This window comes from Dipodomys merriami, unplaced genomic scaffold (genome assembly GCF_024711535.1).
Source record: "Dipodomys merriami isolate MVZ:Mamm:240054 unplaced genomic scaffold, mDipMer1.0.p SCAF_10, whole genome shotgun sequence".
Classification (NCBI taxonomy): Eukaryota; Metazoa; Chordata; class Mammalia; order Rodentia; family Heteromyidae; genus Dipodomys; species Dipodomys merriami.
In genome coordinates, this window is record NW_027202271.1 from 50,432,420 (window position 1) to 50,454,318 (window position 21,899).

Consider the following 21,899-nt stretch of genomic DNA (forward strand, 5'->3'; position numbering starts at 1 on the left):
AAATCAAACCATGAATGTTGAGCTAAATATTTTATTTCCCATGTATTGGGTTGTAGACTGAAGATTTCTGAGCACAGGAAGGCAAGCATCAAAAACAAGCTTTACAAGTTTTCTGGAGAAAAGCCAGGATGAGAGATGCAAAAGATCTCTAGGATGTAATCCCTGATGCTGGGAGAAAGAAGGATGGAAAGGATCAGAAGCCTCAGCTTCTCACTCTTTGAAAGACACTGTGTGGTCAAGAAATGTGGGTTCCAATCATATTTCTTAATAAGGATTAAAGCCCAGAACGTGTAGGAGATAAAATTTGCAAGATAAATACTAGTTTCTGTTTCTGTCTCTCTCACTCTGTGTGTGTGTGTGTGTGTGTGTGTGTGTGTGTGTGTGTGTGTGTGTGTGTGTGTGTGTGTGTGTGTGTGTGTGTGTGTGTGTGTGTGTGCGCATGCGCACGTGCTCACATGCACGTGCAGGCTAAGGAATGAAGGTTCAGTCAGGTTACCTTCAAGGTAGCATGTGCTTCTACAACCCTTGCTGTTTTTCTTCTTTAAATAATTGTTCTTTTTCTTACTGGTAGTTAGCTGGCTACTTAAGTATCCTGATTTTAAAGCTGAAACCAGTAATTAACAGTTCAAAACTTAGAAAAGATTTAAAAAATACGAGATGAGTTTTCACAAGTATGAGTCTGTTAGTATAGCTAGCGAATGTAAATGAGTGTTTCTTTCACTTTTAAACTGACGATTGGACAATCATTGCCTTCATTCATAAGGATAAAGCAAAATTTGCTTACTTTGGTCATTTATTTTATTCTGGCTTCCATGAATTTGGGGAATGTCTTCTTTTTCTTCAAAAAAAAAAAGTCCTGTGTCAATCCTAATTTATGAAATACATAGAACAAGAAGAATGTTTAGTTGTATGGCAAAATATTACTTATTTTCCAGACAGATATTTTAACTCCAGGTGAAAGTACATTTGATTTCAAGATATTCTGGCAGTTCAGAATGCTAACTGTGGAAGCTGGCTTGACTCTAGGCTTCTGTACTTAGTAATTCTATATCTGGACTCCCCATTTTCTAAAACTACTAAGACAGGCCCATATCAATTCAACACCTTTGAAATCTTGTTTGACTTTAATATTTACTCTGAAGTCTAACATGTATTTTGACATTAAAAACTTTATGAAGTATGATCTACATCTTTTCATGCCAGCATTTTATCCCTGTACCCAACAAACACATCTATATCTTTGGGAGATAGCTAACTGTGGGGGATAAATCCTTTTTATGTTATTTTTTCCATTTAGTATAAGTAAAGGAGAAGGACATTTTGGGTGTATTCTGTGTGTATCTGCTGTGTATTCACACTTCTTGTCTTTTCCTCATCTTCCTCCTCCTCTTTATTGACTTTTCCTCAAAGACTCATTTAAAGTTAGTTTAGTTACCAGATAATAAAAGGCCATATGATTAAAAATGTTTTCATGAGAGGACATCTGAAGGAGAATTACCTGTCTCAGGTGCTGAGCCCCTGTTTCTCTCTATCACTTAAGCCATAACCTCAGACCTTTTCATTTAGTTTATTTTCAGATAAGCTCTTGCAATTTTACACGGACTAGCCGTGGATGATGATTTTCCTAGCTCCACCTCCTGACTAACTGGGATTACAGGCAAACATCATCACATCTGACCAGTTGCTGACATTTTTGTGATAATCACTTGGTCCCCTTCCCCAACGTGACTGACAAGGCACATCTGTTTCACTTTGGCTCATCTGAGACAAAGTTTTCCCAAGAAGTTTACTGGGATTCTAAGAGCAAAATCCCAAATGTTTACAAAAGGCACATATGCATAATGGCTGGATTTATTCATAATAATGTCAAAGAATAACAACAATTCAGCACCTACGATGTATTTGGCTTTATTCTAAAAACAGATACCATGATGAGATTAAACATGCAAGAGTGGGGGGGGGAATGCCTCCGAAAAATAAAAGAGGAAGAAGCAGGTGTAGATGAGAAAAGCCATCTTCATACACTATGCTGATAACCCCTGTGAAAGGAGAAAGGGTGAGTATGGCAAGTCTCAGAGGATAGCCCAGTTCTAACAAAGTCCAAGTGAGGTAACAGAGAGAGCTAGATGGAGGTACACTAGCATCCAGCTGTGCATAGAAGCTGGCCTAGGAGAAAACCAGTGTAGGTGTGCCCTTCCCGTTCACTGGCCCAGCAGCTGGTTATCAGTCTACCTACTCCTTCTCTGAGCTCTATTAAAAAGAGAGATATGGGTGAGGGGTCTCTCATAGCTAAAATTATGATTCACAAAAATATCTAATTTGTTCTTCATTATCCTTGGAAGGAGATACTATGACTCTTATGCCAGACCTAGACCTTCCAAAAGCCTCAATCCCCAACATTCTTTCTCTGCATTACCCTCTAATTTTCTAGTATTCTCTAGTTCTAGTAATTCCTTGCTCCAAAACAACTTCCATTCATTAACCTGCTATCCATTAAATCCTCTATCCATTGACTTCCTTTTGCTGACCTGGGTTAGAGTTCAGGGTCTATTAAATATGATCAACTCCTCGGGGTCATTCATTGGATATCTTCAACTCTTTGCTTTTTTTTAATTCCCTAAGAAAACATTTTCTCTGACTCAATACAACTTTCTACCTTCTCTTCTTGAATCAGAAAACTGAAGCAGCGCCATTAGTTTACCTTATGCTACTGATCACATACTTCAAATAGAGCTCAGTACTGTCAACTCATTTCTTTAGTCCACTCAGTTAGAGTCTTAGGGGAGCACATTACTTTTGTGTCATCACTGTTTACATTCCAACATACCCTTCCTTTACTCGCAACTGACAAACTTCATTGGGAAGCATAGCGTTTATGAATATGTCATAGGGGTTAGAGGTCAAAGAAATGTGGTGAAACTCATAGGACAAAGGACTTCTCAATATGTCAACTAGTCAATATATCAAATATATCATTATGTCATTAGTCGATATGTCAAAATGAGGATCAGCACAAAAGATCAGGCTGGAGTCTACTTCCTAGAATTAAATGCAACACACAGGTCTCTCCAGAGCTTCCTGAATCTAGAACAAAGCATAAAACTGTTGGGTTATATGGAGTGCTTGTAGCCATTAAGACATAAAATCCTTAAGAACAAAAGTCAGGCAGGTGCTTATATCTAGGTTCTCTTGAGTTTTGACTGTCCCACATTCCTTTGCAATGTATCAGCTACCTATAGCAAGGAAAAATAGCCATTCCGTTCTTCCATTACCAAATTAATAGTCTACTTTTTTGCCTAAAGACAATCTCTGGCAATTTATTGTATTGCAGATATGACTGACATCCCCCAAGCCTTAAAAATAAATAGGCAAGCTTCTCTATCATCTCAAAATACTACTAATATTCCTGAGGATGATGGTACATCACCTCTCCTCTTTTTTTTTTTGTTGATGAGCCCCTAGAATCCTACTGTTTCTATTTGGCTCTTCCAGTATGACAACTATCCAGTAACAATGAAAGATCAGTTTTAGTAAGAGTTGTATTCATGTATCTGTCTACTTACCTTTTGTTTTTCAAGAAGCTTTTATTGATTATATCCTTGGGTATACTGAGGATACAAAGATGAATGAGAGAGTCACAATTCTCAAGGACTTTCTGTTCTTGAAGAAATAGATGTGAAAAGAAATCAAACACAACAGTGTCATGTATAATTTAAATTAGAGTCTTGCTGTTATAATAAGAGACAAAGAAAATAGATGGACCTTAAACAAGATAGCTTATTTTTATTGATTGGAGCTGAGTGTCAGTGGTTCACGCCTGTAATCCTAGCTACTCAGGAGGCTGTGATCTGAGGATCACTGTTGGAAGCCAGCCGTAGCAGGAAAATCCACGAGAATTTTATCTCCAATTAACCACCAAAAAGCTGGAAGTAGAGCTGCGGTGATAGAGCTCAAGTGATAGAGCGCTAGCCTTGAGTGAAAGCTCAGAGGCAGTACCCAAGCCCTGCTTTTAAGCCCCAGGTCTGGTACCAAAAAACCAACAAAAAGAATATGAAAAGTGCCAAGATGTGGTGAAATAAAAGAACTTTCATGTGCCTTCATGTTTTGAAAATAGCATTTTAGAAGTGGAAAATGTATCAAATACTAGATTACTGAAGACATTCCACAAAAGAAGTTTATCTGCGTTCTTGTATATTGGAGAGCCTTGGTAGTATTGTAACTGGCCTGGCATGACCATAGAAAGCTATTTCTAGCAGTAATGTGAATGAAGATTGAGAGGGATTTAGAAGAAGAAAGGAGACTCTGAAAGACAAATACACCATCTAAAAGAGAAATAATGAGGCGCTTGCAGGACAAAACCATAAAATAGTACAATAAATAATAAATAAGCAAAAGCCCTTTGCTTATAATGTCTTCAGTGTCAGAACTTGTGGCACTTGTGGCTCTTCCAGTTTAGAAAAGTTCAAGAATAAGTTTTCCAGAATGTAATTTGTGAAAATAAATATGCAGATCTCTAGCTTATAATAAGATACATTTTCCGAATATCAACCACATATTGTGACAATAAAAACCATCCCAAGTCACATGCTGCTTCGTATTTTATTATCTATAATGATGTTTCTTCCATTTATTAATATTTATGAATTTCCTTCTCCCCAGTGGATATTGAGAACATTGCCTCTTCCACATAACATAAAAACCTGATCTTGCAAGATGACCTTTCAGAATAACTTCTAATTCTTATGCTAATGTAACACATTCTTATTTCTATTGTACATTTACTTCTAGAATAACATAACCTCTCAAAGTTACCTTGTCTATGCCTACCAAAGTCTTCATAGAACATAATATGAAATTTCTTTTCTTATTCTTCAAACTCATCCTCTTTTGTTTTCTGTGATTAAATCTCAATTATATACACAAAGATCCTGTCTCCTGAGATGCTTTTACTTACTGGGAGCTGCTGTGTTTATTTATGTTAATTGAGCCTTCAGAATATGTATCTAGCACCATTTGTGGTCCAGTTGTTTTTACTCACTCAAAAGCATCAATGATTTTATTTTTAATATAGTATTATAATGCAAAGTAGGCTTCTAAGTGGAAAGTTTTAATAAAAATAGGAGCAATCATATGATACCATGAAACACAATAGGATTGAAACAGGCTTGTAAATATAAACACATTTGCATTTTAACAGTAAGGAAATTAGCAATAATCTCTCACTGACCAAAACAACTTGTTCTATTCTTTTCAAATATGAATAACCCCTAAATTTTATAGGTTCTTTTTTTCTTAGCTTTTGTTAAAACCCTATAATAGACTTACATAGGTAAGTATTTATTAGGATGACAAAAGATCCCAAGATTTTGGAATGTTCCACCTTTACATAGATTGTCATTACTGTTTCTAATAACACCTGTAGGTGAGTATTATATTCCTGTTTTATACATTATGTTATCATGAGCTTACAGAGGCTAGACAACTTACCTAGAGGACCAGGGAATGAGAATCCAGCACTCCTTTGTGTAAGTTGCCTATGTCATTCACTATCCCTCATTGTAATATGTGCCCATCTTTGCGGGGGGGGGGGGGGAGGGGGGAGGAGGTGGGGGAGTGGGTTTGTATGTGCGTGTGTGCATGCATACCCATGCTAGGGCTTGAACTCAGGGCCTGGGTGCTATCCTTGAGTTTTTAGCTCTAGTACTCTACCACTTGAACCACAGCTCCACTTTTGGCTTTTTTGATAGTTAATTGGAGATTAGAGTCTCATAGACTCTCCTACCTAGCTTGCTTTGAACCACAGTCCTCAGATCTCAGCCTCCTGAGTAACTGGGGTTACAGATGTGAGCCACCAGCACCTGTCCTAATCTTGCTTTTCAGAATGTTCACACAATTCTTTGGGGTCAGACCATTTGGTGCTCAGTTATAATACAGAATCTCCAAATGAGAAGAAGCATTAGAAGAAAATGGAAGTCGGTATTTCCATTGTCTTTAAACAGAGACTTTTTTTCCCCTCAGCTGTATTCTCCTGGTTTTTAGTACTTGCTCAGTTTGGGACATTACGTATTTATTTATGTGTCTGCCTCTTCCATGAATCTAACTGCTTTAATACTTTACATGCCCAGAACCAGCACAGAGATCAATACCTACAGGTTTACAAATATTGATGACATTTGTTGACTGTCCAAAACGCTGATAACTCCTAAAAAGGCCTAAGTTGTCTGGATAATTTTTGACCACTAAGACTAATGCAAAAGTCTACTTGGTATAATTAATCATGAAAATATCTTGTAATATTTAAAAGCTTATGGCAACTTTTAAACATTAGTAAGAGTAAAGCACAAATGACTCACTGGAGTAGATTTTAGTAGTTGAAACATTTCTTAGCTCCCTGAGAATGTTTCCACTGTCATAATGGGATCTTTTACCTCACTCTTACAACTTGGTCAAAACTAGCAAAATGTAATATTGCCTAGTTTAATAAATATTATTTATGACTATAAATTTATTAACCACAAAATTTTTTTTGTCTTCTCAGAGGCTCAGATCCTTTTGATTACTCAGTTTTTCCTACTAAATCGATTATTCCAATCTTTTTTAAAAAGGAAACAAAAATATACTTTTATTTAACTTTAAAAAAAGCTCTAAAGTCTTTTTCATAGCAGTCTTGTGATTGATTTAGAAAACAGCTCCCTCTTGTGACCAAAAGAATCAAGCTAATTGGTCATAAGAGCAAAACTGAAGCAAATTTTGAGCTAGAATTCAGGAAGGAGGAAGCAGGAAAATAGGCAAAGGGTTCCTCCTTCAGGATGAGGTTGCTATTACACTTTCCTTAGTTACTGTTTATGCTGGCCTGGATATTGTGACAGTTGACTAATGGCCAGAACATATTGATATTTGATCTATCCTATGGGAAGATTATTTTTTTAACTCACCTTTATTTGTTTCCTATATTTTCTCTATTTTCTTAGATGTTTGCAACATAGGGAAGATGAAATAATGACAAAAGCAATATTTAAATTTCCCCCCAGCATTACCAACTATAATTAGATAGCTAATGAAACTTATGTCTTTAGAGGGTATGTGGGAATTTAGAAGGATAAATGAAGCAGAAAATTAAATAATCAAAAATGATTTCTAAAAACTGAATATTTCTAAGTCACATGTCTTGAATATTATCTCCAAACCTTATCTACTATGGGAGGTTATTATGAGTCCACAAATGATTATTTTAGGGAGGTAAAGCCATGGGCATAGTCCATCAGAGCTGTAGGAAATGTAAAAGCTGTCATTTTTGAAGATTAAAACAAAAACTTGTCAAAATAAGACAGATCTTAGTTGGGCTTTAATATCTAGAAAAATCCTGAGACTGATTTTCCAATTTGTATTCATCTCCAGTAAGATGCAGCATGGCTTTAAAAAGAGATCACTGTAAAATCAAAAGCGGACAAATTTAATCTGACTCATGTGAAATAAGATGAGTTAGTGTGTCACATCAATTCACCTGAATAGCAACAATAGCTATTTATGATTATCTGTTCAAGCATTTATAAGGACTTACTATTGGGTAGGATTGTGCTAAACATTCTCTATTAGTCCATATAATACTACCATTCTGTAAGTCACATCTCACAGCTGAGAAAATGAAAGCTTAAAAAGTTGAAGCCATATGCCAAAGCCAAGATGTGGAGTCAGAGTTCAAACTCAGAGTTGGTTTGTGACCTTTTACACCATTGGAATCCAAGACTGACATTTCTGACTGACAGATATCAGTTCTTTTCGTTCTCAGTTGTATGGAGTATGGCTGTGGGTATTCAGCTGAATAAAGAGTGCTCTTCCACATGATATAATCGCCAAGTTTGCGCAACAAAGACTGTGTTGTGAATAGAACCCACGGGTGGGGGGGTCAATTATAGAATTAAAAGCCCAGGGCAAAGACTATGGTGTTGACTACAGAGGGAAAGGTCAAGAATTCAGTGAAGGATTTTTCATATCCTTCTAAAAGTGAGAGTTGTAAAAAAAATCCTCTTTGATAAGCTCACTTTGTATAAAGAGTATCCTTAGATGCTCATTGTACACTTTAGAATACAGAATCAAATTGTATTCTACTTTGATTCACTTAAAACTCTACAGAACAAGATGGGAAGGAATAGAGAGCAGCCTATTATCATCTGAACCAATTCTGAGAAATGCATATAAACAAAAAGTGCATATATTTATATATGAATATGAAAGTGAATTACTAGGCATCAAACTAATACTTACTGACTGAGAGGAAGAAGTGGCATAGAGAGAAGTCTTGCATTATGTAGGGAAGTAGGTAAAGGAGGAGGAAGCCATTCCAACACACAGAACAACATGTACACATGAGATAAACTGAATGGGTTTTTTGTGCCAATGCTGGGGTTTGACCTCAGGACCTCGTCTCTTGCTTGTTTTTTTTTTTTTTTTTTTACTCAAGGCTAGCATTTCACCACTTGAGTTACAGCTCCATTTCCAACAGGCTGACTTCTTTAGGGAAAGAGGCAAGATCACAGGGAGGACAATGTCTTAGTCAACGCCCACCAGTTTGGATACTCCATGAATCCACGTCTCACTAGCTGTGTGTCTCTGGGCAAGTCATTTGCCTCTCTGTATCTATCTCATGGGTGATAATAGAAGGCATAATTAGAACATAAGAAGTACTTAAAACAGTGCCAGTACATGGTAAGTACTCAATAAATATGAACTGTTATTATTACTATCATGGGTGGGAGAAAGACAGATCCCAGAGGCTCCTATGTAAAATGGAAGAGGGTTAAAACTATGCCAAAAAGCATCTAGAGTTTTTGAATGCATGTATGAAGTAGAGGAGAAAGCGTGTCATTGGAATTTTAGCCAAGTTACTTTGGTATCTAGATAGAGGATGATGGGAGGAATAAACTGAAGACAGGAAGACAGAGAGAAGGGAGGTACAGTAATCCACATGACAAGAGATGGTGCTTAAAGTAGGTCAGTGCCAGGGGCTGTGGAGCCAGGAGGGAGTGACAGTTGAATGGGGAATAAGTAGAAGAATCTATAGGACTAAGCACCTGAAATTCAGTTTCCAGGCGTAGGCAACTGGTAGATGAAGACATTAGTCATGGAGAATGGGAATTCCAAGATAGGGGTAGATTTGGAGGAAGGTTGGGAGGGTTTGGTTCTTCTGTACATGATGTCTTTGGTCTTGGACATTCCATATTTGAAGAGAATTTCCAAGTACCAGCATCTGGTAGACAGTGGGTCAATAGGCTTGGCTCTTCAGGTAACAACCAGTATCCTTTCGAAAGAATCCCGACCCAGCTGGATTCAGTTGTTCAGGTCTGTAATCTTACCTGCTTGGGAGGCTGAGATTTGGAGGATCAAAGTTTGAGGTTAGCTTGGCAACATGTTTGGGAGACTCCACACAGTGGTGTCATTCCAGCTATGGCAGGAAGTATAAATAGGAGGATCATGGTTCAGTCCAGACTAGCCAAAAACTGAGGCCCTATCTCATAAACAACTAGAGGTTGGAGATAGGGTGCAAATCACAAAGCACAAACCTAGCAAACATTAAAACTCGAGTTTAAACCCTATACTGTCAAAAAACAAAAACCTTGCCAATTTGTTTAATGGTGCTGGAGCTGTTAATAATTCTGAACTGAAGAACAACAACTTTTTAGTTATCTTGGGTGCCATAGATGTTAATATTAAAAAGATTAAGTGCCATCTAGAAAATGATAATGCCTGTCTACCTTCTTTCCTTCCTCCCTCCTTCCCTCCTGTCTTCCCTCTCTCCCTTCCTCTACATCTCCCATGTACTTGGGGTTATAGAAATGTATTATTACCACATCTGGCTTGTTTTTTGAGATAAGCTCTCCCTAACTTTTGTTGCATGGGGGGGTGGGCTTTAACTGCAGTTCCAAACATGAGCCACTGCACCTGGTAAAATCACTGATTAGGCTATATTTGGTCTTCTGTGAAATGTTCTGTTTTGCAGAATGTCTACGATATACAGTAATTACTTGACTATATGCAAATGAGGTAGCTGTTATTATGTATATCTGTTATATAGTAGGTTTCCATTTGTTTGCTTTTCAGTGACTGAAAAACTTTACAGTAACTGAAGTTTCTCAACGTTTTCACACAGGTATCTCTGATGAATATATAACACCTATGTTCAGTTTTTATAAAAGTGTTGGTGAATTGAAAATGACCCAAGAGGAATACGCTCTGCTGACAGCAATTGTGATTCTCTCTCCAGGTAAGTTCACTGTTGCATTTTAATTTCTATTCTAGTTGTTGTTTGTTCAATATCAAGTCATGGTGATTATTAAAGAAAATCTGAGAACCACGTAAGTAAAAAGAAAAAAACAGCCAATAACTCTATCATTTGAGTGGGATAATTGTTAGCCCTTGGATGCATCTCTCAGTCTTGTTTCTAAACATCACCTTCTTGTATTCAATGCTTACTGAATATCCACTATGTACTAATGATGGTTCCAGACATTGGGATGCAGTAGAGTGCAACTCTCACACAGAGCCCTCATTCTAGGGTGGTGAGGCTGATGATAAATGAAGAATCAAATAAAAAATATTCTTTTCAGGAGGTGGTGTATATTACTAAAATAGAATGAGTGTTATCTTTTTTTTTTTTTGCTAAGGAAAGAAAGTGGCAAGAGAATGATATTTTCACTGGTAATCAGGGAAGGCTTTTCTTCTTCTTTCTTCATGTTTATTATCTGGAGTTTTATTGTATGTAGAAGCTTTCCTTTCTCCTCCATCTTTATATAGCTCTTTTGAAATCAGTGTAGATTCCTACTTCACTCTGTATTCTTTAATAGAATTATTATTTCTCGCCGGGCGCTGGTGGCCTGTAATCCTAGCTACTCAGGAGGCTGAGATCTGAGGATCACGGTTCAAAGCCAGCCCCGGCAGGAGAGACTGTGAGACTCCTATCTCCAATAAACCACCAGACAACCGGAAGTGGTGCTGTAGCTCAGGTGGTAGAGTGCTCGCCTTGAACTGAAGAGCTGAAGGACAGGGCTCAAGCCCAGAGTTCAAGCCCCACGACCGACAAAAAAAAAAAAAAAAAAAAAAAAAAAAGAATTATTATTTCTCAAGTTGACCAAAATTTGTCCCAGTGAGTTGATTGTTGAGTCCTTTTCACGTACTTCCAGTGCTCTTTGACTATTTTCATAAGGCCTTAAGTTCTGTTGATGGAAAATGGCATTTATAAACCAAATTCTGTGCATTGATAGCATTGATACTTGTATATCCTTGCTTCTGTTCACTCACAGTGGCCATACTGACATTATATTCTACATATTTCTGCACTCACTTATGTGTTAAATTTGAAAACCAAGTTCACATCAATAATTCTAATTCTAAGCTATTATCTCTGGGTTTTTTTCTGAAGTCTTGGCAATTATCATGTTTGCTAATGCTTTCTAGACAAAATAATGACTCCTATTATTATCACCATATTTACTTACTCCATTAATTCATGTATTTGCTTAATATGGTCCATCACATAAGCACCTCCTATCTCTGCTTCCCTATTAGCCTGCTCTCCTTTTTTCTCTTGTTTTTAATTGTCAAGGCAATGTACAGAGGAGTTACAGTTACATAAGTAAGGTAATAAGTACATTTCTTGTCAAACTTCTTACCCCTGCCCTCACTTTTCTCCTACTTTCCCTCCCCTCAACCCCTCTCCAAGTCAGACAGATCATTTCCAACATATTGTCTTATGTATATCGCTGTTGCATTGGTTCCCCCCTAGCCCTTTGTCTCACCATTCTGTTGTTCCCCTTCCCTTCCCTAATCCAAATAAACATATATACAATACCAGGGTACCAAAATCAAGTATAGTGACAACAGGGGATATACCATATATATATGTATATATATATATGAGGAAGAACATACAAAAGAAACAAGAAACCATATAGTACATTAAAAACAATAACAACAAGCCGGGCGCTGGTGGCTCACAACTGTAATCCTAGCTACTCAGGAGCCTGAGATCTGAGGATCGCGGTTCAAAGCCAGCCTGGGCAGGAGAGACCGTGAGACTCCTATCTCCAATAAACCACCAGAAAACCGGAAGTGGCGCTGTAGCTCAAGTGGTAGAGTGCTCGCCTTGAGCTGAAGAGCTGAGGGACAGTGCCCAGGCCCAGAGTTCAAGCCCCACGGCCGACCAAAAAAAAAAAAAAACAATAACAACAAAGAAAAACCTCTTGTGTCCACATCTTGGAGTTCATTTCACTTAGCATCATCTTATATGGTCATATGTACATAGCTATTGAGCTATTCTGCTCATCTGCTAAGATTATCCTAGACATATACTAATTATTGCAAATAAGGGAAACCATAGAAACTATGTTTCTATGGGTCTAGGTTATTTCACTTAATATGATTTTTTTCAAGTCTTTCCATTTCCTAACAAATGGGGCAGTGTCATTCTGTCTGATGAAAGTATAGAATTCCATTGTATATATATAGGTACACCACATTTTCTTGATCCATTCATCTACTGAGGGGTATCTGGGTTGGTTCCATATCTTAGCTATGGTGAGTAATACTGATAAACATAGTTGTGCTGGTAGTTTTAGTATGGTCTTGTTTGTGGCCATTTGGGTAAATGCCCAAAAGTGGGATTGCTGGGTCATAGGGGAGCTCTATGTGTAGTTTTTTTGAGGATCCTCCATACTGCTTTCCAATGTGGTTGAACAAGTTTATACTCCCACCAATAGTTCAGAAGTGTTCTCTTTTTGGCCTCACCAGGGAAGGCTTTTCTAAGTTATTGTCATTTGAGTAGGGATATCAATAAAATTATAAACTATGTAACATAATAGAGAATGTGATATCTTTAAAATTCAAATTTCCTCAAAAATCATTTTCCAAGTTATTAAAAAATCATACTGATAAGTTGGGCATGGTGGCCCATGCCTGTAATCTCAGAACTAGGAAGTTGAGGCAGGAAGATCATGAGTTTGAGGATAGTCTAGGCTACATCATGAGACTGTTTCAAAAAATAGAAACGTGCTCCTGTGAAAGTTTGTTGTAAAGTGTGTATTATATTCTGTTGAATAGAGGTACAATTGTATGCATAATCATTAATAAATACATTTATATAGCAGTGTGTTTCCAATTTTCTTGTTTTAAACAATGTTGAATATCTCTGTACATAAAATTAAACAGTTAATTATTTAAAGTGATAGGAGACAGACATATACACCTCCAGAGTCAGCTTAAATTTGACTATTTTTAAAGTTATTATTTTGGGAGCAAGTAATATCATGCTCATGATGTTTAAAACATCACTACAAAGTTAACTTGAAAGCATTTTTTTTTTATTTTGGTGTGAGTTCTGGGGCTTAAACTCAGATCCTGGCCACTGTCCTCAGCTTTTTGGCTCAAGGCTAATACTCTACCACTTGAGCGGCAGCTCTACTTCTGGCTTTTTAGTGGTTTATTGGAGATAAGAGTCTCAGGGACTTTCCTGCTCAGTCTGGCAACAAACCATGATCCTTAGATCTCAGCTTCTTGAGTAGCTAGGATCATAGGCATGAGCCACCAGTGCTCAGTTGAAAGCATTTTTTTATGATATTGAGACAGAAGGTAGTTTTTACTGTTTTATAGATTATTATAATTAGAAACAGACTTATGATGTAAAAGGAAATCTGTTTGGCAGAAATTATGCATGTAGATCCCTATGACCCAACAATTCTATACTTAAGAAGAGACCTACCAGAAAGCATGCTGGTGCTAAACTATGGGTGACTATCTAAGGATTTTATTGTGAAGTTTCTAGAGAGCATTGGGTGTTCTGTGGTTGCATGCAAATTTGCATGTGTGTGTGCATGCAGAGGAGTGTGCATTCATGCGCATGTGTGCATAAATTCATTAAATCGAACATTTTATACAGGTTTTGTAAAGGGTACAGCATGTGTAAATGTACTTTCAAAAAAGTTAGTATTCCAAAATTATACCCAATGAATGTTCTCCTCTCTCCTTCCTTCCTTCCTTCCTTCTGTCCTTCCTTCCTTCCTCCCTCCCTCCCTTCCTTCCTTCCTTCTTTCCTTCTTGGGATCCTCTGCATTTTAATACAAAAATTATTTGCTTCCTTCTTTTCTTCTTTTCCATTAAAAATTATCTTTACATCATTATAAGAGGGGGTTTTAATCTAACATGTCAGCTTATGAGTACCACACATCTTGACCGATATCAGCCCTTCCGTCCTTCCTTTTATGTTGCTATTTTATTTTCCCACACAGATAGACAATACATAAAGGACAGAGAGGCAGTAGAGAAGCTCCAGGAACCTCTGCTTGATGTGCTACAAAAATTGTGCAAGATTCACCAACCTGAAAACCCTCAACACTTCGCCTGCCTCCTGGGTCGCTTGACTGAACTGCGGACATTCAATCATCACCACGCGGAGATGCTGATGTCATGGAGAGTGAATGACCACAAGTTCACGCCACTCCTCTGTGAGATCTGGGATGTACAGTGACCCGCATCCCAAGGGAGGTGGAGAGCCTGCCTTCTTTTCTTCCTTGTAATATAAATCTCATGTATGACTTTCCTTTATTTCATTTGTACTTGGTTTTCCTCAAGAATCTTGATGAATATTTATGAAGTAATTATATAACTTCCACAACTGTAAATACGAACTAGACAGAATTATTTTCCCTACACTATGTTTTGCCAGGCTTCGGGGAGTACTACATTGGAATCGGCATGCCCTGTTTGCCTAATTAAATTGATGGTTACTTCAACTCTACTTATTGAACTAGGGGAAAAAAATCATCTTGTTCTCCATCTTACCATATTGCATATATTTTATTAAAGAATTGTGCTCAATTTTGGCAATAAACGGAACATTATGGCAATAGGCTTTTCCATGGGAACAAACATTTCTTTCGATGATGAAAGGTATCTTTTTGAATTTGCTGGGGTGAGTGTAAGGCTCAGTTAGCAATAGATATCTATATCTATATATATATAAATATATATAGATAGGTAGATAGATATCTATGTCTATCTATCTATCTATCTATCTGTGTGTATATATATATATATATATATATATATATATATATATATATCAGAATATAACTGGGGATTGTCCCAACCCTGAAGAAGTTATGGCAAATCTCACTGGTTTTTAATAACCTCGGGATCATTTTGTTTTCCTTGACATTTCACTAAACTATTCCCCCAAGCCATCCCTCTCTCTATGTTTAGCATGCCAATGCCATTAGATGTCGGGACATTTTCTTATCTCTTAAAAGTGCTCACTGCTGGCTTCAGTACATTGGATTTATTGTTTTTCATTTCTTTCACTTTTTGAAAACACTTCTACAGCTGGGTGCACAGCTGTGGTACATTCTCTCTCCTCACCCCCAGCGGAATTCATTCATTTCCTTCCTTCATTGTTCTACTGCTACATTCTTCTCCCCATTATCCTTTGGCAACACAATAAAACACCTTCTATAAATAATAGCTTTAAATCTCCATCCTGAACTCAGCCAAACTGGAGCTACCAAGCAAAGAGTTTTTGTATTAAAATGCAGAGGATCCCTGGAAATACATAAAGGATATATGTATTTTTTTATTTAGCAAAATATAAAAATAGTCCGTGGAAAATGGAATGAGATAGGGCAAGCATATTTGGCAAGTTAAGAGCAGTCAAATGGAAGTCATGCACAGAACAAGGTATGTGGGTGGCTGGTGGGGGGGGGGGAGTGTACTGGTAACACCATTTATAGAGTTCTCTGTCCTGGGATAAGCTAGCAAACATATTGCTTTTGAAACAATCAAGCGACTGATCATTGTGAACAGACTGATTTTCTTGAATTTTCTGAACTAGAGAATTGCCGGGTCTTAGGAGGAGAATGTTGGAGGAGAGAGAGGTGGGGAGAAGGCCCACCCCTCTCAGAACTGGTTGGTCAGTCCAGGTGTCAACCTGAGATTTGTGACCTGTGGGCGGGGACCCAGAAACTTAGTTGAACTGCACTTCAGGACATCAGCTGCCATCAGAACCAGTTTGTTGTTGTTCTTGTGGAAGTATTCACCCACACAGTTGGTACGAGAGTGTTGTGATTCCAGCTGAATTTTTGTGAGACACATAAATCTAAAATGCAAGGTAGAGAACTGAACACACACACACACACACACACACACACACACACACACACACACACACACACACACACACACACACACACACAAACTAGACAGATAGTATGAGACTGGATCTGAAAAAAATAATTGAAGCCTATAGTTCCTGACTGGCAGGTAGAAAGGTCCTGAGTTTCAAACCTCAAAAACATACATACATACATACATACATACATACATACATACATACATGCCTTCTAGATTTATAGGTAAAATTCATTTCCTAGAGTCTTGTATTCTTTTAAGCCAAGGGATAAAGGAAGCAATGAGAGAAAGGCATATGTCTCCCTCTCTCTATCTTACAAATGAAGGTGTTACCAACTCTAGGTTAGAGACACTATCAATATCTAGTGGGCTGAGTTGAAGAGTACTGCTACACATCCTACAGTATAGAATAGCCTTGCGTCATAGTCATTACCTGTCCCCAAAGGTCAATTGTTAAGCTCCACTTCCAGTTTTCTGGTGGTTAATTGGAGAGAAGAGTCCTACAGACTTTCTTTTTTTTTGGGGGGGGGGGGAGGTCCGGTCGTGGGGCCTGAACTCTGGGCCTGAGCGCTGTCCCTCAGCTCTTCAGCTCAAGGCTAGCGCTCTACCACTTGAGCGCCACTTCCGGCTTTTTTCTTGTGTGGTGCTGAGGAATCGAACCCAGGGCCTCAGGCATGCAAGGCTAGCGCTCTACCACTGAGCCAACTTCCCAGCCCCTCCTACAGACTTTTCTATGCAGGCTGGCGCAATCCTCTCATCTCCGCTTCCTGAGTAGCTATGATTACAGGCCTGAGCTAAGAACAGCCAGCTGGGTCTCTTGTATAAAGGCACTCATCCCATTTTCTAGGGATCCACCCTCTTGACAATCACTTACTAATGCTCTCATCTCCTTTGTTCAGGTTAGTATTTCAACTATGAATGGGGGCACAAATATTCAGACTATAGTGTACCTCCATAAGATCTGCCCTGTGCATTCAGGACTTCCTGCTGAGTTGATCTAGCTTTAGCATGATTCTCTCACGGTGGAGGTATTCTACCTCACATTAGCACTGTAGACAGTTTATTTGTATAATAATAGTTCACTAATATTTATTAGTGAACTCTAATACTAGATATGAACAAACTGTTTTGAAGTTTTGGTTGTTCTTTTGTTGTGGAGAATTAGACACCAGCTACCAGCTGTACTGTGGCTCTAGTGGTAGAGGGCCTGACTCACAAGTGTTAAAAACAAAAACAAACCAACAAAACACAGTATCACCAAATTTTTAAATAATAATATAATTTGATTTCCTTCACTGATTCTACAGCAGAATTTTGCTTTTAAAAAAAATTAAATTACATCCTGCCCATGTAATTGTAGCCCCTCTGTACAGTATGTTCTCAAATAAAATAAAATAAAATTAAAAAAAAATTAAATTACAAATTACTCTTTCCCGCCTATCATAAATAGAATAAGTCCAGTATATTGTCACATACTGCATTTGGATATTAGCTGACTTTTGTGGCTATTTGTTATTTTGGGGACACTCAGCATCTATTCCCCTTTACTTTTGGTAAAAGAATTCAAATTTCTTCAGGGGATCTCCCTGCCCCCCTCTCCCCCCTTTCACATGGTCCGTGCGTTTTAGGTAGAATTAATTTCTCTCCAAGCTTCCCCAGTAGGCAGTGTGATTCACTCATAACCCATCAGAGCATCATACATCCTGGGTCACAGTAAGTGGTTTAGAACTGAGCACATGATTCATTCAAAGAAAATGAGATGTTTTTCCTGGGATATTTTTTAAGAGGTAAGCACTGGCAGATATTTCGTCATCTGTGCTATGTTCATGATCAGAATTCTTTACTCCCTCCCTATGACAAGAAGTATGTGCTTTGCCCTTTGTACTGTGCATTTTATATCGCAGGAGCTCATACATCCCTGCCCGCCCATGCTGGACTTGTGTTCATGTGGCTTGCTTTGGGCAGTGGAATGCAGCCACATGGGACACTGTGCCAGTTCAGAGCCCAGGGCTTAGGAGACATCACCTGTCGCTTCTCACTGCATATGCACTTCTGCTGTTTACCACGAGAAGAGCTTGCCTTGAGCAGCTGCAAGTCCCAAGAGGATAGTATTTAAAACCTTACATCATACTTGACCTGCTGTTAGAGAGTTCTGTCCTAAGAATTTTTTAAACAATGTAAGCCAATATGTTATTTTATTAGATGATTTTTCTTTTTTTTAAGAAAGTTTTTTATTGTGAAAATACTGTACAGAGGGGTTACAGGTACATGAGCAAGGTAATGAGTACATTTCTTATCAAACATTGTTGCCTCCTCCTTTGTTTTTCCCCTACCATCCCTTCCCTCCCACCTCCACAATTACACTTCCCACCCCCCCTTAGAGGATTTTTCTATCACATATAACTAAATGTCATAGACCCTTTATACATGGATGAAAAGCCAATTAGAAATAACATAGTTTCCAGGAGAGCCTGAGGATATTTGTGACCAGGTTTCATAGATGGAACGCAGCAGAGAGGAGTATATTTCTATGTTGTTGTTCTTGGAATTTTGTTAAGAGTTTTCTCTCTCTCTCCAGATATAGGCCATTTTTATTTCTTCAGGCTCCTGCAATACCCCAGGGTTGGCAGCAGAAAGCAGTCATTCATTTGTACTTTGGATGTCAGAAGTCTAAAACTGAAGTGTCCGTAGAGTCGACCTCTCTAAAGTCTCTAAGAAAAGAATCTCCCCTTGATCTTCCAGATTCTGGCTACTCCCATCATTCCTTGTTTTATACAAGGAATTCCTTGGTTCATACATGTGGTACAATGCATATCTCTGTCTTCATATGGACTTGTGTATATATGTGTGTGTGTGTGTGTAAGTTCATGCACGCGTGTCCACACACACACATGTTGTGTTTGTTCCTTCCTATTCTGTCTCTCTGTGTGTCTCTCTTATTCTCTTTGGGAGGTACTGGGGATTGATGTTCAGGGCTTTGTACTTGCTAGGCAGGCACTCTTATCTCTCAAGTCATGCCTCCAGACCTTTGTACTCTGGTTATTTTTGAGACAGAGTCATACTTTTATGTTCATGCTGGCCAGGAATTAGATCCTCCTATTTTGCACTTCCTGCCACAGCGAGGGTGACAGGCACATGTTATTGTGCCTGTTGAGATGGAAGTCTCTTGAATCTTTTTTCCTCGGCTTACCTCAGACTGTGATCCTCCTGATCTCAGGCTTCTGAGTAGCTAAGATCATAGAGATGAGCCATCAGCACAGCTCAATCTTAATTCATTACTTCTGTAAAGGCTCTTGCAATTAGTTCATATTCTGAGGTTCCAGATATACTCAGGTTAGGGGCATTGTATCTAATCCATTACACAGATATAACACAACTCTTCCATACTAACCACAGCCATCGTTATCATTATAAGCATACTCCATAGGTTGATGTTCAACAATTTTGAAGACTAAATGCACACACACACACACACACACTAAAAAAAACTTTCAGAAATCCCAAAATGCAACACAGCTCAGAAACCAATCATAAGCAAAGTAAAAATCAACTACAGAGTATTTTATGTGCTACCAGCATTCTTGTAGGGTTGTGAAAAAGTCAAATTTTATTTCTATTTACAATTTTTTAAAAGGAGACCCTTTTAGTTCAAAGAACTTCTTAGATGAATGATTATGACTATTGCAATAACTTTTAAAATACACATTTCCAAACCTCTTCCAATTGAAATCAGATTTAATAGACTCTATGGTCTGATGGAAGCAAACAGGTAAGTTTGGCATGTTATAACTATGCCAATTTCAAGTAAAGAGTCAGCCTTTAAAACATGGCCATTAACCTAACCACCAATTAGAAAGCAGGTATATGACAGGAGATTGCAGCATATGGAGTGAAACCCTCAATTACTAATTACAGTGTTAAAAGTCAGGGTAAGAAGATGGTCAGTTTGCTTAAGGCATGGAAGAGTAACTGAGAATCAATGTAAAAGTGAGGTGGAGAAAGAAACAAGGGAACTTTATATAAAGTTGAGAAGAGCGACAAAAGTCAAATAATTCAGAAGGGAACACTTTACCCAATCCCACATTTAACCAGTGAAGTGCACTGATTTGAAGAGTGACTTAAACAGATTTTAGGTCTCTGTATCACAATGTTCTTCAATTTTTATAGGTAAATTAACACTGAGCATAGAAAATAACTATCAAAACACTCTGGTAGCAAGGTTTTGCTAAGTAGTTTTAAAATATTAAGTGATGTGTGTAAGCTGGTGTGTGTGTGTGTGTGTGTGTGTGTGTGTGTATGTGTGTATGTGAATATATCTCAGATTGAAGTTTTATCTTTTAAAAAAAGTTATTGTTATTATAAAGGTGATGTACAGAGGGGTTACAGTTACATAAATCAGGTACTGAGTACATTTCTTTTTGGACACTGTCACCCCTTCATTTACTTTCTCCCAGTTTTTCCCTCCCATTCACACTACAGGCTGTACAGTTCGTTTTCAATATAGTGTTCAGTGAATACCACTGCTTCATCTGCAGTTTTAATTTTTAATGAAAGATAGTCAAACATTTAGGCACCAAAAATGTAAGGTAAAAAAAATCTGACAACAAATAATCCATCAAACATTTGGTGTATGCTGTAATTTTTTGCTTTTCTAATTTTTTATAGTGCTAAGGATCGAACCACAATTGATTATTATTATTATTATTATTATTATGATTTTCTAGCAAAGTGTACATGTTTTGATGTTAGGGTTCATCCAATTCAGTTTAAAGCCTCACCACAAAATTTGTCTGATAGTATGTACAGTTCCAAGTGTTCCCTTGTTCACAGACTTTCATTTAGTCTTTGCTATGGGTACTGAACAATCTGAGCGTGGACGTGGTCTTCATTTTACTTTCTTCAACAAACAATATTTATTTTATTTTTAGTAATATTTAATTTTTTTTCGTGATACCGGGATTTGAACTCAGGGCTTGGCATTAGCTAGGCAGTGAGCAAGCAACCTTAGTATGAAGGCCAGATCATCATTTCAGTTTCCTCCCCACTCTTTGGAGATGGAAACTAAGCATTAACAGAGATGTGACCAGCTTTGACAAAGGTAGCAGGATTAACCTTGAGGGCAGGGACCTAAAACACAGAACTCCTGGCTTTTAGTAAGTGATTTCCTTTCTATAAATTAACTAGCCACTTAAAAGAGTTGCCACAGAGCCGAGAATTGCTGGTAACACTGTCACTGTTCCGTTGCTGCTTTGACATCCAGCCTCCTCCCACCCACTACTTCCTGCTCTACTCGTTTCCTGAATGGAAAGCACACGTCCTGCTTGCAGCTGGGGTCTCATCTAAAACTACGGAATCCTCTCCTGCTCTGCTACCCCTGGAAGAGGGCTTCTTCCAGAAAAGCTTCTGCTTAGGACCCTCATACCTGCTGGGTTGCCTTGGAACTGGACCCAGTGGACAATCAGAACATGAGGTGATTCAGGATCGGGAACAGCTCTTAACAGATCGGATAAAACAGCAGGACCTGGGATGCTGAGTAGCCATCCCTAAGAGGTCAGGACAAACGGGGGCTGTCGCTGTCATCGAGGGGCCCGGGAAGGCCAGGAACTCTTACTGAGTCACTGTTCTCTGAGTAAAAAGCGAGGGCTAGGTCACCAACGGCTTCCAGACCGGGCAGATCAACTGCGGAGCAAGTGGGTCATCCCGAGGGACCGCGGGGACCGCGCCGGGTC

At 38.3% G+C, this 21,899-nt stretch overlaps 1 protein-coding gene and 1 long non-coding RNA gene across 8 annotated transcripts in view; one reads left to right on the plus strand and one right to left on the minus strand.

Annotated features, from left to right (window-relative positions):
* Nucleotides 1-14,780, plus strand: part of Nr1h4 (nuclear receptor subfamily 1 group H member 4) — a 97,891-nt gene extending 83,111 nt beyond the window's left edge. For all 6 annotated transcript variants that reach the window (XM_069991059.1, XM_069991049.1, XM_069991066.1 and 3 more), the window contains 2 exons: nt 10,148-10,261; nt 14,277-14,780. In XM_069991059.1, the coding sequence (XP_069847160.1) occupies nt 10,148-10,261; nt 14,277-14,515 (353 nt within the window). In that variant the 3' untranslated portion in view covers nt 14,516-14,780. The remainder of the gene's footprint in view (nt 1-10,147; nt 10,262-14,276) is intronic.
* LOC138805867 (uncharacterized) lies at nt 791-21,853 on the minus strand. 2 transcript variants are annotated; one of them, XR_011365661.1, is made up of 3 exons: nt 21,593-21,853; nt 3,564-3,655; nt 791-867 (listed from the first exon to the last, which is right to left on the minus strand). It is a non-coding gene; the product is annotated as an uncharacterized lncRNA (long non-coding RNA). The 2 variants fall into 2 exon arrangements; XR_011365660.1 differs by having other exon boundaries at nt 3,564-3,660.
* Nucleotides 21,854-21,899: the final 46 nt, after the last annotated feature.